Consider the following 18,343-nt stretch of genomic DNA (forward strand, 5'->3'; position numbering starts at 1 on the left):
GTACTAAACATCGATACATGATACGTAAATGTTCATGCCAAGTTTCATGTAATTTATAAGCATGTCGTTTTTATATGAGAACGTAACATCGACTGTATGGGTGCGGCTTTTCAGCGTGGGTTTGTTTGTTTCTAAACATTTGGGAGCGGGGCGCTGGGGGCAAGCGTATTTAGCTTGCCTGTAATTCCTCAGAACTTGTGCGTAGACCATAAAGGGAGCCTTATATGAGAGCCCTAAAGTGTTTTATTCACAGTAATGTGCCAAAACCTTGTTTTGTATGCATTTTTCTAATGTGAAAATCATAGACTACCATGTGTGTTTTAGTTATTTTAATCTGACCAGCGAAATGTGGCACGGAATTTATAAAAAATAGGTTGACATATTTTATAGGCACAATGCACCTTAACAAGCACAGCTGGCATAAAGTGAAGAGTTTTGGAAACGTCTTTGTGTTCAGTTATTGCACAGTTTTCCGATATTTTATATTTTTTACCATAGACGGTCTATGGTATAGACAGTTCGCGGTTTCAAACTCATTGATTGATTACCGTTAAATATTCAAATTTCGATAAACATAACTCTTTGACAATGAGGTATAGAGGAAGCATAAGTACCTACATTTTTCGCAGTAGGGCCTCAGGTTTAGAATGTATAGTCGACGTCAAATACATGTTTACACTATCGCACTAGAGATGGGCGAAATGTGTCAGTAGAGGGAAAAGATTGATATATATCTTTTTACCACTGGGATATGTATCACTCTTTTATATCTTTATATCCGTGTGTATCAGTTGTCCCGCTCGTAACTGTATCGACACTTACTGACTTTGCGTCATCTTATGAATGAGAGAGAGACAGAATTGTTATTATAACGTGGCGACATTTTCATTTTCATTTTGTATTATGATGGATATAGATTGGTACATTCACAAGGAAGTTTGATTTGGTTCGTATTGTCATGCGCAAGAGTATATTTGCCTAATAAAATACCTTATTACTTTTTGTTTACATTTTATTAAATGCAATGCAATTTAACTCATTAACCGAATTAATAACTCATCATTGCAATTTGCATTGCATCCTGCGTGACCGAGAAATACTATACTATTTACTTCTCGTTCCCGCGGAATAGCGAATGACGTGTCCGAATCCGCCTGAAGGACCGCTGTCGCTCGTTCGTGTTACTTCGGTCGACGCGCGACCGAGTCATCGCTTTCGCTTTAGTAAATCGTTGCCGAGGGAGTGAGCGGTACGGATATACTGATACATTCGGATTCGTAAAGACGAGAAGAGTGATTCATGAAACGAGAAAGATATATATCTTTTTTATCTATCACTCCTGAGTTACCCATCTCTATATCGCACCTTACCTACTCCTTTAATAAGGCAAAATAAATAAACATAGCTTTGACCTCGACTGTAGGTGAATCAAGCGTAATTTTAAGAACGGAGGTAATTAAGGCAATACATTTTGAATTCGCGAACCGCCGTTGGAACGTAACATATATTTAGTATAATTGTATTTTGATATTATATTTATGTTAACGTTTGTAAATACATTATTATACAAAACATATCTCACTGTTCTGTAGTTATGTAAGGCGGGACTCCAAATAAATACACGGTTGGAGATGACATCATTGTTTTATTTCTACTGTTTTGGTCACCGTAGCCTATGGACTCCTGCAATTCCTGGGGCTCCCGTGCGCGTTTCTGACCTTTAACCTTTTGAACGCTTTAGGTCAAACACAAACATCACTCACACGCCTAACTCCCGAGCGCAAGGGAGCTAATGTAAATGTGTGAATAAGTTGCCCTTCGCGCTGTGGGCACTGGTGGGCACGATGGAAAATACATCTTGACTAAAGCGGTATCCAGACGGGATGAACAAATCGACCGATTTGATCAGAAATGAAATTGGCGTCAATCTTCAATCACCAATTTTAGATTTATGGTGATATCAGAGCCCTCCAAATTGAAAAAATGCCCCGGAACGAAAATACTGGTGTTGCAAATTGATATTCTTGCGTTGCCTAATTTTATCGGTAGGTAATATCGGTCATTATTGGCGGTTGAATTCGGCGAGCCAAACGGCGTTTGCGTCCGCACGTCCTGATTCGATCGGGCAATTTAATCAGATTGGCGAAAACTTAATGTCTGGATACGCCTTAACGTTAAACGTTACCGAGATCGGAATAAAAAAAAGTCATCATTTTCATTTTTTTATATATCACCAAAATTTCATTAAACATATACTAAACTCCACGTTAAGACACTTCGTTAGGAAGCTATCCCAAACGCCATCCATTAACCCGAGGTACCCCATAGCGGCCACGCCAGCTAGTAATGAGAACAGGAAGAAAGACGTGAGGAAGTGGACGTTTTCCACCACGCGAGCGTCGTCTGGTAACTGCAAATATAAACAAAAGTTAACTATGGCATTGGATCTGTTGGTCAAACCAATTTGTCAGTCAGTAAGAACCAGGAAAACTATACTCATCCTTTTATTTTGGGTGCTAGTACTAGTGTAAGACAAAGATAGTATGATTCTCGAGACCACGTTGGAAGTGTTGCCTCCCTGTCACACTTACGTGAAAATTTACAAGTTATTATTATCTCCTTGTATCTCCTTGGATATCACGGGCCTATAATCCCGGCTTTTTGATAGGCTTGCGTGGGGACACAGATCCAACACGTAGAGGCCCCTTGGAGAGCTTTTATGTCATGTAGAACGCCTGCTGGAACCCGTTCACAGGTGCTACAATAGACACCCATGAACCGGTCTCAGCAGGCATTGGGACTATTGTAGAAAAAGAGAACAGTATACCGGTCTATGGATTGAAGTTTGGGTGGACTATGAGACTGGGTTATTACAAAGACGTACGGACACCTGCCATAACAATGTTCACACAAGTTATCGAGGCAGGTGGTGACTTGCCGCGCACTAGATGGGCCCCTGAAACTGCCGTCGCGAAGACGACCAGGAGCAACATCGGTGTGAGCGGCTCAGGGATGTGGAGAGGTGTGCGCCGCTTTCTACCCAGTGGCTGTTAGCAGCCACTGTGCCAACTCGCGTCTTATGCATCTTTCACTTCCACCCCTGGAGCATATAGCTCTAGCTCTCCTTGTTATTATTATTATTATAGCCTTTTCTTCCATATCCTTTTTAGTTTAGCTATGTATTTTTGAAGTACATACTTGTTTTATTTATTTATATGGATCCCTCTCTGGGTGAAGGCCTCCTCCAGTCTTTTCCATCTTTCTCTGTCTTCTCCTGTTTTTTTAATTTACAAAAGTTACGCAATCCGAAATTCGCTAATTGCGGGTATCTTTTTCTATCACTCTAATTACGCCTTAATTGGAGTAAAAGAGAAAGATGCCCGATATTTGCGAACGTCTGTATTGGCAGTAGGCCCGCAGTACCTGGCAGTCGTTAGCAGCAGCATCCTCCTCCGCATCCGGGGCAGCCGCCGGTCGTAGGACAACACCCATAAGAGTAGAGGCAATACCCTCCGCCCTGGGGTCCTCCCACGAAACCTCCATAATACACGGGCATCCCGAATATCCTTCACCGCCTGCTAAAATTAATTAGAATTAAAAAAAATGTTTTAAGCAGAACCAGGACATCAAGACATTAAGCAGTGCGATTTTTGATTTCGTTATTCTATTTTTTCGGAAATTAAATGCCAATTGTGATATGACAGAACTGAAGAATATTTCAAAATAATCTATGATAAATTAAAATGCCAGTTACAAGTATAGTTTGTCAAAAGACTGTCTCATTTCAATCATAGACTGAGATAATCATACTATCTTTGTCTTACACTAGTAGTAGCACCCAAAAGAAAAGGATGAGTAGGTATAGTTTTCCTGGTTCTTACTGACTGACAAATTGGTTTGACCAACTATAGAATTCATGATAAACATGAATCTAATAGGCATGAGGGGTGGAGCGATAAACCCCTTTCCACTTACAACGACTTTTAATTGCACTCGACACACATATAGCTGGAGCATAGAAGGTAGGATCGTATAGAAGTGGTATACGCGTGCCTCCGTGAGGGACAAAACTAGTGTCCGACCGAAGGTTCGGTTTCGGTTTCGGCCAGTTTCGGCCAAAAAATCATGTTTCGGCTGTAGTTTCGGTTTCGGCCAAAAAACGGCCGAACCTTTCGGCCGGGCCGAAACTTACGAAATGGTACTTCGGACAAAGACCAAAAGTTGGGGAATAAGTAGGAGAACAATATTAATACCTACATATATATACTGATTCATTGATAGGTACAGAAATTAATTGGTTTATTATAAAACACAATTCCACTAATGAGGGCGCCACTGGACAGTCGACGCAGTCTTAAGAGGCTGTCAATACCTATAGCGCGCACACTGTCTAAATTGTATTGGAGTGAATGAGATAGCACTGTCGCACGTAGCCGTTGGCCGAGTACCAGCTCGGCCCGAGTCGAACGATGTCTTTTTCGCTCTTGTTCATGCACTCACTTATTCAGTCATTTTCCTATCTATAGTTTGTCAAAAGACTTTCAATCATAGACAGAGAGAATCATACTATCTTTGTCTTAGACTAGCACCCAAAAGAAAAGGATGAGTATAGATTTCCTGGTTCTTACTGACTGACAAATTGGTTTGACCAACTATACCTCTAATGGCAAATTTTAAGCGAGGCTAAAGGATACGCTCAACTAGTGCCGCAATGTTGATTTTCTCAATAGTTAATATTTTGCGAGGCTGAACAGCTGTATATTGATTAAAACGAAGAAAAAAACCTTTAAATGTGTCCCCAGTACAGTTTTTCATACGAATGCTCGACCGTAGCCTCACTTTTTACCTCAATTTACCATTGGTTTGTGTTCCACATGTCCTCTACTTCAGCTTCGCCTTTGGCCTCGCTGCGCCATGCTCGGCCTGCGGTCTCGCTTTTTAATACAATGGACATTGGTTGGAGTCTGTGCTCAACTACTTATCCTGAAGCCTGAAGCACGGCTTTGACTTCGCATGAAAGTTCGCCTCACTGGGGCACTTCGGACTTTTAGGCCCAGGTGAAGATCGGTACCCGGCCTTACGAAATTGTTAACAAAAAATTTCGCGCTCGCTGCGCTCGCGTTTTTGGTTTCGTTTTTTGGTTGACCCTGTATCTACATGTTAGCTTGACTGGTGAATTAATAGAGTTAGACCAAGAAAATTCTGCAATGATTTTGATAGCATACGCAGTGCTACTAGTGCGAATGTTATTTATACGTTATAATTTCATAGAAGTTTTGACGTTTAAAATAACACTTGCACTTGCACTACGTGTGTTATCAAAATCGTTGCAGAATTATCTTAGTCTAACTCTAGTAATTTTCTTAAAAAACTGCTTAAGTAACATCAATTTCAAGGACATTGGGTGTTGAAAGCCCCATAATATGTGTGTAAAAGCGGTTTTATGTCATTTTTTCAACGATTTTAACAAGTCTACTAAAGTTTCGGTTTCGGTTTCGGCCGAAACTAGAGCCAAAGCCGAACATTCGGTTTCGGTTTCGGTTTCGGCAAAAAAACATGTTTCGGTCGGACACTAGACAAAACATACGCAAATGCAACACTGTGATTGGTCGAATTCATTTGTTGCCCACCATAATCCATACTAAAAAAAAGGCGGGCAACCAATAAAATGTGAGTGTGACAAGGACAAACTATAATAGCGCTTTCGCGGCTACTCCTACTGAAAGATACATAAGACTATCCCGTTCGCTCATTTCCCCCCACCCATCATGCCTTATCCAGTTAAAATAGTAGATTCATGAGCTGGAGTTACTCGCGTATGCGTATGAAGCTTTCATAAAATAAACGAAATAATTTTTGGAAATTTATAGATACCTTACAATTTTCAAAAGCGAGCATTTTATTTTTATAATTCGTGGTAGCACTAGCACCTTAGAGGATATAACCAATGTTAATTACTCCGAGACTAGCACGGTACTTTAATATCGATATCGATTCGAGTTTTTGGTACGTGTACATCTCTAGTAAATGTCACCAAAATGTTTTTATTTATAGTCTGTGGTAGCATTTTAGCACCACGCACTGTACTTGTCAAAGTCAAATGTGATTCGAAAACCCAACGGACGAAACAAAACGTTTATAAAAGTTTAGTATTTAAATTTGTGTTCGAGTCTGCAATCATGAGTTGCAAAGCGAATTCTACGTCTAAATCAATAAAATTCCAACCGATGCCCATGGCGGCATTGATTGCTAATTTGAAGACGCTGCCATTGACGTTAAACAGACGCGACTCGAGTGATTCTTCGGACGACAGTAGTAGTTCATTTGATTTGTACTCAAAGAAGACCCAATCAAAGACAGTACCCACGGACTCTAAGAGTAGTGTTAAAGTTCCTTTGTCTGAGAATCGCAGCGCAGTGAAAGCTCCCGTCGAGAAAAAGACAGAAAGTACACCGATTCAAGCGGAGAGAGCTAGTAACAAGGAGAACGTCTCTCGGTCTAGCAAGGCGTACAGGTTCCCTGGCGTGGACGTGCTGCCGACGATCGAGGCTTCCACGTCGCAGCCGGTGACCGTAGAGAGCCTTCAGAATGCTCAAAAACATGCTCCGGTTGTTGAGAAGAAGGAAAGTGCCCGGTGTAAGTGATGTTATGTGTTATTAGTTTTAAACTCTGTTATATTTCTTGACAAATGTTTGTGTTGCGCTTATGTTATAAATAGAGTCTGCCTACGCTAACTTTGCAGCGATATGAACAGAATAAAGTGAGTGTCATTGAAAATGTCATACTTTTATATAAATTTGACATTAATGATGGCTCGAGCACACTTTTGTCATTACAAATGCCCTGCAGAGTTCGCTTGGCTCTACTAATTTGTTCAATTGACATTGACAATTGATAAACTATATAGTACCTTTGCCTGATGTTATTAAGTATTCTTGTGACCGGAATACTTAGACTGATTTATTCACAGAATCATAGGCTACTTATAGCTAAATCATAACTGCTAACGAATGTCCCCAACAAACAATTTAGTCGTATAACAAGTAGCTATATGACTCGAAGTACTATAAAGGTAGCATAACAGTCGTCATTTTGACTAATGGTGCATTATGCAACTAAATAGTCGGATAAACTTATTGTCGTGTAGCAAGGTCGAATAAATGTTTATTCTACCATTTTATACAACTAAATAGTCAGTGAAACTTATAGTCATATAGCAAGGTCAAATAAACGTTTATTCTACCATTTTATACAACTAATAGTCGGTAAACTTATTGTCGTATAGCAAGGTCGAATAAACGTTTATTCTACCATTTTATACGACAGTCGTATAGTAGGTATCACGACGACTCCTATAAAACTTTCTTACACGACAGTTGGTCGCATAGAGGTCCTCATTATTATGGTCGTAATAATGTCGTAGTCACGACAATTTTGTGGTATGAATGTCCATTATGCGACTTTTAAACTACTAATAGTTGCTTACACGTCGTAAAAGTGTTCTTTTTTAGGACAGTCGACTAACTGTTATTATGGCGATCGCTATCCATATTTAAGTAGCAAAAGTGCTATTATACTACCGCTATTTAACCAACAGTCGAATAGATGTGGTAAAATTAACTTTTATACAACTTTTGTAAAGCTATGGCGACCATTCCAATTCAAACGTGTAGATTATAGAACCTCAAGTTGTATAACTGTCGCATAAGGCATCTGCTTAATAATTTGTTAATCAAAATAATTAAATAAGTAAGGATTTTAAAAGGGCATCAACAATTAGTTATAAACTTATATAGCAATCATCAGTAAATTTAACTGCGCAGTAGTTTACAGATATTATATACACTTTTGTCTCCTATTTCATAAACCACCAACTTAAAAAAAATGGCTACTTATACCTTCTTTCAAAGATACAAATTCATACCACTTGCTGTTAATATTGGTGTCATTTTTGACACAAGCCGACGCGGAACTTGCGTTGAGAAATAAGCTATTTATACGACCTTTAAGCGGCGATAACTCAACTTAAAGTCATATAAATATCGTAATTATCACCACTACTCTTCCTTAAGTCGAATAAGCGTCGTAGTAGTTACTATTTATACGACGAAGTGTCGAATCGGCGACGCATATACGACGACTATGCAACTAAATAGGTATTTTCACGACCATTACTCAACATTTTTACGACTTTAAGTCGAATAAGCTGCGCCCAAATCGCGTCGTATAAACGTATATACGACGTTTATACGACCATAAAATTTGGTCGTATAAACCTAAATTTTGCCTCAAATTGTTAGTTGGGTCTAATCTAGTGTTTCTTATTTGAATCAGTGCCTTTGATATGTCACGAAGAACGCTGTCACTTTATCGGCATGATTCAGATAAGGTCTGGAATACTTTGGTATGGTTATTAATAAATTATTAAAAGGGCTGCTATCACCTATGTTTGGGCTGCGATACCAACTTGTTTCATACCTTACTGCCATTGTACATTTTGGAGTATTGAAAATGTAATTTGAAATAATTAAAATAGCTATACAATAGATGTTAGCGAAATTTTAATACATTTATAGTTTCATAAACCTGATTCTGAATTTGAATCCAATTTTGAATAATTTAATAATTAATATGACACTTTTACCTTGACAGGTCTTTTCCCAGAACCAGCCAAAGACCCACCTCAATCAATGGCACCACCTACACCAAGGGAGGTCGCACCGTTCTGTGTAATAGTACACCCACCCACCGAAGTCTTAGCTGACTCTCACCCATCCTCCACCCAGCTACCGACGCCGACACAACCTACCCTACAGACACAGCAGACACAAGGGACACAGCTGACACATCAGGCACAAGGGATACAGCCGACACATCAGGCACAAGGGATACAGCCGACACATCAGGCACAAGGGACACAGCCGACACATCAGACACAAACACCGTCCGTGGCAGCGACACCATCACAGCCCGCAGGCCCGAAAAACTCTGCCAAAATACAGTTTAAGACAATTAATATAAAAGGAAAAAAGTATATGGTCATTAAGAAACTTGGTATGGGAGGGTCCAGTGAGGTGTTTAAGGTGAGTTCAAGTAGAAATGATGCTTCATGTATACCATCTTCTAAATGAGTGGTGGGCAAAGTACGGTCCGCGGGCCAGGTCCCGCCCGCAAAAGGATTTTATCTGGCCCGCCGCCGGTCATTTAAAAAAATGTATAATATGGCCAGCAATATAATAAAAATGCATTTTCGCTGTAAATCTGGCCCTCCTCTGAAATTCCTTCAAGTTTTGGCCCCTCATGAAGAAAGTTTGCCCACCACTGTTCTCTAATATATGAAATCCTAAGCCTTAAGCCTTGAGCTGCAGGGGAAAGGGATTTTACGAAATGTTAAATTAACATGTTAATTTAATGCTTTATATTGCGTTTCAATATGCAAATAAGTTATAATATTTGCGTACATCGTTACACCACACGATTAAATAAATAAATAATAATTTAAATAAAATATGTACATTTTAATAACTTTATAAATTGTCTAGTAGCTCTCAGTTGTCTATGTAGCGTACCTATCTTCTTAAGTATTTTAGGGGCGTTCCAGGAGAATGTCGTTTACGGAATGCTTTTGCCTTGTATGGCAGCTACTTCAATCAAATGTGGAATGCTCGAGAATATACCAAGCTAAGCAAGCAATTGTTAGTCAAGTCATGAAACTCATGAAATATTACCGAATATCGCTTTTTCACCATTTTCAGAATTGATAGAAGAATGACGTCTCGTAAGCGACATTATCGTGGAATGCCTCTTTACCTGTTAGTAGAATAAGGATTTATTAAAATTATACATTTATGTCAGGTATTAGAAATCAGCACATCACACGAGTATGCAGTGAAATGCGTGGACCTAGCGACGGACCGCGAGATGGCGCAAGGCTACCTGAATGAGGTGAAGGTGCTGCGAAACCTGCAGAAGAGCGACCGAGTCATCAAGTTATACGAGTAGTGAGTATCATACACACATATCTGCCGAGTGCCGACTGATCTTGAAGAAAGTAAACATAGAAAACCATGTTTTTATTTCTTTCTATTCCTTTTGGAGCTGTCATTTAACTTACCGTGTAGATAAAATAATATTTAATTTATAAAATTACTACGTGCGATCGTATTAGGGGCGGTCCATAAATTACGTCATCGATTTTTGACCCCCTCCCCTAAAATCATCCAAAAATCATGCTTCGAATGACCCCGTTTCCTCCTACGTCATGCTATCATCATCCGATGTCCAGACCCCCCCCCTAATTTGAAATGACGTAATTTATGAATAGCCCCAATAGATATAATGTGTTGACATGTAAAATACTTATACATATATTATCAATATAAGTTTGTTTGATTAATTGTCAGTAGTGTAGGTCAAATCTTCTAAGCTAAATTAGAATCATTTTCAAACATTCTTTTGGGCCCAAATTTTTCTTGTTTGACAAAGTAATATTACTCTAACATTGAGCAGATTTATTTGAAGACCAAAGGTTTCCATATGAACTGTGATAGAACAACGCAATTTCACTTCTACTTCCATAATATAACTATAGAAAGCTAGGTATAGCTGGCGCTCTCGGCTCGGCGATAACAGATTGTACAAACATTTATTACCTTAATACAAATTGGTTATTCAGCAAAAATAATACAGTCTGATGAGTAACATCAAAAAGATTAAAAACTAAAATTAAGAACAACTAATCTAAATTAAAATAAATCCAAAAAAGGGCCCCTGCGACATTGTGCCAAAGATGCTGGCAGCATTCCCTCGCTGAATGGCAATAGTAATGCGTTGTGAGAGAAAGCTGCCAGCTCTCTGGTCACCGGTAGTATCAGCCAGCTTTTTTGACAGTTCTTTAAAAAGAACATGAGCGCTTGGACCCCACGGCCCCAGTGTCTCGACACCGAATGCCACAAAATGGTATTAATTAATAAAAATCATGTCGTGTTTGTACGTTTCAGTGAATACGATCGTGCGAACAGCTACCTCCGGCTGGTTATGGAGGCAGGAGAGACGGACCTGGCGTGCTTCCTGCGCGCGCACCGCGTCGGCGCGCCGCCCGCGCTCGTGCTGCACTACTGGGAGGAGATGCTGCGCGCCGTGCAGCAGATACACCAGCACGGTATGACCAACATTTTGGTTCGCAGAGTAACGTGAGAGTCAGGATGGCGGGTGTACCTAGATAAAAATAAACAAAAAGCATACCATATTTTAGTACCTAATTTGTACTATTTGGTACCTCCTTTAAAAAAATTAGTACCTCACGGTATTTAAAGTTATTACCAAAAAACATTACACCCGCCATTCTGACAGTCAGAATGGCGGGTGTATTTTATTACGCAATGATCCCGCGATTATTGATAAATTCTATAAAAGCCAAATTTTAGTACCTGTTTAGTACTTTCATATTCAATTATAATTTGAGCCATTTTATTTGCGGTTTCCGAGTTTTACTCATTTTACATTTTACATTGCTAGTACAATTTTGCAGGCGCTTCAATTTTTCACCGTATCGATTTCGTTTTTAAGAAAAAACGCTACGCTACAACTATTGTTATTACGCCTGGATTTAGTACCTTTTAAGTTTAATTTGTTACCTTTTCACGTTTAATCTGTTAAGTTCAATTAACTATGAAAATTACGTCTTACAAATGGCCAGGCGCGATGTCAAAAAATTCTACTATAATAATAATTATTATTAGGATTCTCTGCCTCTGGCTTGCCTTAGCCGGCCGGCCAGAGTGGAGTCGTTAGAGCTATAAGCTCCAGGGGTGGAAGTGAAATATGCATAAGACGCGAGTTGGCACAGTGGCTGTTAACAGCCACTGGGTAGAAAGCGGCGCACACCTCTCGACACCCCTGAGCCGCTCACACCGGTGTTGCCCTTGAGCCATCCTAGATGTCGCTTTTTGTGGGGGCCCATCTTGTGAGGGCGAGTCACCGTCTGCCGGAAATAAAATTGCATACCGTTTTATTAGGCAGGCGTCCGGTTTTTTACCCCATAGCTCAGTTCCTAGTCCATCGCTTTCACCCAATAACCTAGTTCATTTTAGATTCCATCAACTCTCAATAGTCCTTACACCCTGGCGGGTGCTGCCTCTGCGTGCGTCCCATGACACGGGCAAGGGCAGCCTCCGCTCGGTGTACCCCTTACATTTCATTAAAGTGTCAAAAGGGCCTCTACGTGTTGGCTTCGGCTCCGCGCACGCCTACCCAAAGGTCCGGAACACCATTGTTCCGTGATGGGAAAGACATAATTATTATTATTATCAAATAAATAAAACCCGCAAATTATGTCTGTTTGTAGGTATATTAGTGTGATGAATATACTTCTTTGTGGGATCCCGTTAATTTTGCTAAGAATACATAGGTACGAATGAAATACATACCTTTTACAAGCAAAAATTTCATTTAACTATTACATGATGTTTTTCTATCCGTTCTATCGTCTTGGTATAGTTTTTCTTCTGACAAGGTCGCTGTGTCTGAGTATGAATATGGCACGGAAAGCGAGCCCAACAGGGAATATTACGCAAAACGGGGGGTAAGGTCAATGAGGGCATTTCCGTCATAGTTTTTATAAGTTCACTTTGGTCGGTCATAACTATGATGATATTTACTAAACCTTATCACTGTAATAGATTAAGCATTTATTTAACTATATAAAGGTACTCATATTAAACTCCTAGTACTGCTGGTTATTTAAATATGTTTTTTTTTAAAGACATGTCAGTTGACGGATTTTCCCTAGGGTTTAGGGCATTTCCGCCAATCAACGATTTTTATTGTATCGTTACGTATTACAAACATGTAGGTACGTCAAGTGAACACAAATACCACTATACCCTTAATCGAAACTAAACCTTAGTGAACTCAATTTAAGGTTAATTTTAGATTTTATTGCCAACACATTGCCAAATATATTTTTTGGGGCAAATCCGTCCTATTTTTAAAGTTTAAACAGTTTAAAAATAATATCTACTTACTTTTTAATTTTAAATAATACAGCACAGATATCTTAGGTTGGTCTACGAAAGCTACCACGCATTTATATGAGAAATTTGACAATTCAGTAAAAATCTCGCATCACTGCATATTAGTGTTTGCCTGAATAAAAAATAAAGAAAGAGTTGTACTTACTTAATGATATATATGAGTATATGAGTTATACTTACCTAAGTGAGAAAATCAAAAAAGGTTGGCAATATATGAAATAGGGAAATACCGGCACATGACGATTTTTCCCGTTTCGTAATTGACGGATTTGTCCACTCGCTAATTTTGTAAACACAAATTTTAACCACCCATAGTTTCTCACCAAGAGCTTATAGTGTAAAATGGATAAAAATACCGATAAACATGCATATCGAACAATACATATAATAAATGGCGTGCATGCGATTTTAATTACATTGCGGACTGTTGGTTACATCCAATTCAACCGACCGATCAAAAACCGCAATGTAATGAAACTCGCATGCGAGTTCTCGCATCGTCTAAGTAAGCCATTATTAAGGCCTAACCAGGCGTGGCTCGCCCCGCGATTTCGTCGCTTTGCTACAGGTAGCTAAAAGTACATCCGTTCCACCCCAATTTTGGGGAAAGCCATAAGCCGCGCGTGGCGCTGTCGCCACCTAGCGGCCATATCTGTGCTGATCTTAACAGATGCGTTTTGTTAGAGAGTGAGTCTTCTGTACAGTCAGCCAAGAAAGTGACTCTATCATCTGATTGATAAGGGTCGAAAAGTGGTAGACCACTTTCTTTGCTGACCGTACCTAGTACTATTATTTATTCTGTGGCCTAACTTACATCGGCTCATCCCAACTTCACAAATGTAAATTATGTAAATTTATTTCGCATGTTAGTATGTAAGGAAATAATTCAAGTTTTTGTACGCCATCAGGCAGGGTGGGCAAAGTACGGCCCGCGGGCCAAGTCCGGCCCGCGAAAGGATTTATCTGGCCCGCCGCCGGTCATTTAAAAAAATGTATATGGCCAGCAATATAATAAAAATAAATGTTTGCTGTAAATCTGGCCCTCCTCTGAAATTCCTTCAAGTTTTGGCCCCCCATGAAGAAAGTTTGCCCACCACTGGTATAGTGCTACAAATATTTATTTACCGCCACTGTAATCAGTTTGACATATACTCACAAATAAAAACACTTTGACTTTGACAAAACAGAGCAGCACACTTGGCTCGATATCAAGTTCGGAACGCACCTTAACTTTAATGGCGTTTTTTTTCATTTACTGGCGACTGAGCGCTATCTGTATTTGACTACTGGTCTGGTATTAACTATGCTCTCTGCTTTGTCGATCGAGTCAGCAAGTGCATACTGGGCTATAACCGTGAAAATCGGAGTTCGTCAATTGCGGGCATTTTTCTCTGTCACTCTAATTACGTTTTAAAGAGAGTAAAAGAGAAAGATCATCGCAATTTGCGAATTTTGGTTTTCGCGGTAGGCCCGCTGTTGTTAGTAAGTATATTATATCTATGGATGTTAGAATAGCCGCAAATGTTGTTGGACGGATTTACTTCTCTGACGGATTTTGGCCACACTGATCTTAATAGTTTTTGTTTTTCACATTTTCTTTCAAAAGTAAATTCTTTTTCACTGTGAAAAAAAAATGTTTTGTAATGTTCAATTCGAGCGCTTTCAAATGATATCCCAGATCCCAGTCGACCTAGTAACTAGACTTGTAATTTTTGCCCCCTCTTTATATTGGGCATTTTCCATAATTATTAAAAATTAATAAACAAATAATCATTCCAAATTTCAAATCGATAGCTTCAGTAGTTCTCGAGATATTTAGCGATGTGACAGACGGACGGACAGACGGACAGTTCCTTTTGTACCTTTTTGGTACGGAACCCTAAAAAGGACATCAACGGGATCCCACAAAGAAGTATATTCATCACACTAATATACCGACAAACAGACATAATTTGCGGGTTTTATTTTATTAAATAATCACCATATACTTAAGAGTAGGTATTAGGTACACAATTACAACCACAATGAAGAGCAGAATTTTTTCATAGCAAGAATTCTTTGACATGGCGCCTGGCCATTTGTAAGACGTAATTTTCATAGTTAAATGAACTTAACAGATTAAACGTGAAAAGGTAACAAATTAAACTTAAAAGGTACTAAATCCTGGCGTGATAACAATAGTTGTAGCGTAGCGTTTTTTCTTAAAAACGAAATCGATACGGTGAAAAATTGAAGCGCCTGCAAAATTATAATAGCAATGTAAAATGTAAAATGAGTAAAACTCGGAAACCACAAATAAAGTGGCTCAAATTATAATTGAATATGAAAGTACTAAAAAGGTACTAAAATTTGGCTTTTATAGAATTTATCAACAATCGCGGGATAATTGCGTAATAAAATACACTCGCCATTCTGACTGTCAGAATGTTTTTTGGTAATAACTTTAAATACCGTGAGGTACTAATTTTTTTAAAGGAGGTACCAAATAGTACAAATTAGGTACTAAAATATGGTATGCCTTTTGTTTATTTTTATCTAGGTACACCCGCCATCCTGACTCTCACAGAGTACCGGATGTACAGAACGAATTTTCTCAAATGATTTTTACGCCTAAGACCCGAATCTGCTAAACAAAAGCCATTGTTTCTTTTGTGCAAGCGGTCAGCTCGCGTGTATAGCGCGTGCCAAAGCAACAATGTCGTTTAAAAAGCGGCTGTATCATGTTGGTTTTAAGGTTCATGCAACCCGTAATGGGGAACGATCGGGCATACGAAAGCGTTCTGCCCAAGCTGAAACAAAGATGTTTCACCCGCACTTCGCGTTCGCTCATTCAATAACTGTAATGTATGCAATATGGCCATTTACCACCTTGCCCTAAATGGAATTATCTCACCTCATAGTGGTAGAATTGATAAATGTCTAATCTTCTGAACGCCTTATGTCAGAAACAAAAACGTCTTTAACACGCCAAGTTCCCGGGCTCAAGCGAGCTAATGTAAACCGTAATTGAAAGTGTGAAGGTTACTTACAGCGTAACATAACCATAACACTAGTTACGACGCCTTTAGGTGTTCTTGGCGTTCAAAAGGTTAATACCGTTAATTGGATTTGATTTGTAATGTTTTACAAAGTCTAAACATATCATTTGTCCACAGGAATAGTCCACGCAGATTTAAAACCGGCCAACTTCCTCCTAGTATCGGGTCGGCTGAAGCTGATCGACTTCGGTATAGCGTCGGCCGTGTCCGGCGACGCCACCAGCGTGGTCCGCTCCTGCGGGAAGGGCACCTTCTCCTACATCAGCCCCGAGGCGCTGGGCGGAGAGGGCGACCATCCCTTCAAGGTGGGTCCTATCAAGTTTCGTTGCTCTCATTATCGTGTACCATTTTTCGTGTAAAATTTTACTGTATGAGAAGTTTCATAGTTCGCTGCTGACTGGTGTTGGCCAGTCCGTCAATTTTGGTTGGTGCAACTGGCCCTTAATCTATTACTTTTTAACTATTATTGACTCAAATAACTTTTACAATTACATTCGAACATTGACTTCTTTATAAAATAATGTTAGTTAAAGAAATAATGTTTATTTTCCCCAGGTCTCGTTCTACTCGGACGTATGGTCACTAGGTTGCATCCTATACAGCCTGATATACGGCCACACGCCCTTCGCGCACCTCACCACCATGGTGAAACTGGTCACCATCAGGGACCCTAACCATACCATCGCGTACCCGCCCGTCGACTGTAAGTATATAACTCATAAAAACAAATATATTATCATGATGAATGCCCCGTTTTCCATAGTATCAGGCGTGGCTCACTCCGCGATTTCGTCGCGTCGCTACAAGTACATGCGGCCACACCAATTTTGGTGTCTAGCAGTAGTAGTTACCGCGCATCGCTACGGAACGGACGCCTGTTCGCGCTTGCGCCACCTTGCGGTCATATCTGTCGTAATAGACGCGACCTTCTGTACCTATATTATAGTACTATTATTTACTCTGTGATAGTACTGATAGTACCCAACGGCCCAACGGTGGGCGAACACACGCTGAAGAAAGAAGTACTGATAGTATTTATATTGTATATGACCATGCAGACCATGTTAACTTGAAATAGTAATTCTTGTTTTGCTTTCTACATTTCACATACGCTCCTCTTGTGAGTAGACTCAGTATTGCAGTAATAAAATGTATAAACAGTTCTAATAACCGTCCCTCCATTTTCGCAGGCATACTACCCCCATCCCTCATCACGGCGCTCCAAGGCTGCCTCCGCTACGACGCCCACAGCCGGCCCACCGTCACACAGCTCCTACAAATGAGGCACCTCCAATACAACACGAGGCCCTTACCCGACACGTTACTGGACAAGTTGAGGCCTGTCGTGTCGCAGGAGGAGTTCGCGTTGCTACAGAAGGCTAAGGTGTATGAGGAGTGAAGCGTTTTGGTTAGTTGAACTATCGCTTACCTCATATACTGCGAATTTTTGTGTACGAATGAAGGAGCAGGCGCCAGCCTTTGTCTGATTATTTTTATATTTACATACGGCGTTTAACCCTTTGAACGACGCGCCTATCGTGTGTGGCGTTATCGTGAACTTTGCGATGCACGAAGGTTGTTGCCGTAGCCGCGCGCGTCAGTTGACATCTTTGGCGGCAAAGGGCTAATCAAAATGAGATGCAATCCTCTGGTATTTCTCTTTAGGTCACAGTTTTTGGCCGTAGTATTGACTCCTAAATACCTGCTTGATTTTATCATATACATAGGTGTACAGACTGTTTAAAAAAATAACCCGTTATTACATATCAAATGAAGAATGAGAGAATAATAAAAATAAAGGTCTGAGCACATCGTCTGTGCGTGCCTAGACAAAAGTCTATTTCTTTATTCGGTAGACTAAAATTACATTTCCTAGTATGAACATAAAATAACATTTCATAGTATGAAATGTCATTTTAGTCTACCGAATAAAAAAATAGACTTTAGGCATCTGCGCGTGCGCTAAAATGTTGGAATCGTGAGCGCACACGTCACGCAAGCGGTGTGCCGGCCCTCATAAGGATCTATACATTACAACGTGCACGTGCATGTGCACGTCTACGCACACGCAGCCGGCGTGCACAGGCCTTAAATGTAAAATATTAAATAATAATGAAATTAATTACATTGCTGCGGCCGGACGTCTAGCATAACTTGGCATTAAGCGCGACTTGACGTATGGAGTCGCGCTGGTCGCGGCAAGTCGTGCTAGATGAAGGCTTGCTAAGCGTTAGCAAAATATTAAAGAGTCCCAGAAATTAGAGGAGTAGC

At 39.9% G+C, this 18,343-nt stretch overlaps 1 protein-coding gene and 1 long non-coding RNA gene across 2 annotated transcripts; one reads left to right on the plus strand and one right to left on the minus strand.

The window, feature by feature from the left end:
• Positions 1–2,333: 2,333 nt before the first annotated feature.
• On the minus strand, positions 2,334–3,714 carry LOC134804643 (uncharacterized). Its single transcript, XR_010146164.1, has 2 exons — positions 3,424–3,714; positions 2,334–2,410 (listed from the first exon to the last, which is right to left on the minus strand). It is a non-coding gene; the product is annotated as an uncharacterized LOC134804643 (long non-coding RNA).
• A 2,387-nt stretch (positions 3,715–6,101) lies between these two features.
• On the plus strand, positions 6,102–17,504 carry LOC134805019 (dual specificity protein kinase Ttk-like). The gene is made up of 7 exons (XM_063778303.1): positions 6,102–6,636; positions 8,653–9,083; positions 9,856–10,001; positions 11,001–11,161; positions 16,190–16,377; positions 16,628–16,775; positions 17,263–17,504. The coding sequence occupies exons 1-7, from the start codon at positions 6,180–6,182 to the stop codon at positions 17,469–17,471; spliced, it is 1,740 nt and encodes a 579-aa protein (XP_063634373.1). The 5' UTR covers positions 6,102–6,179; the 3' UTR covers positions 17,472–17,504.
• The last annotated feature ends 839 nt before the right edge of the window (positions 17,505–18,343 follow it).

This window comes from Cydia splendana, chromosome Z (genome assembly GCF_910591565.1).
Source record: "Cydia splendana chromosome Z, ilCydSple1.2, whole genome shotgun sequence".
NCBI lineage: Eukaryota > Metazoa > Arthropoda > Insecta > Lepidoptera > Tortricidae > Cydia > Cydia splendana.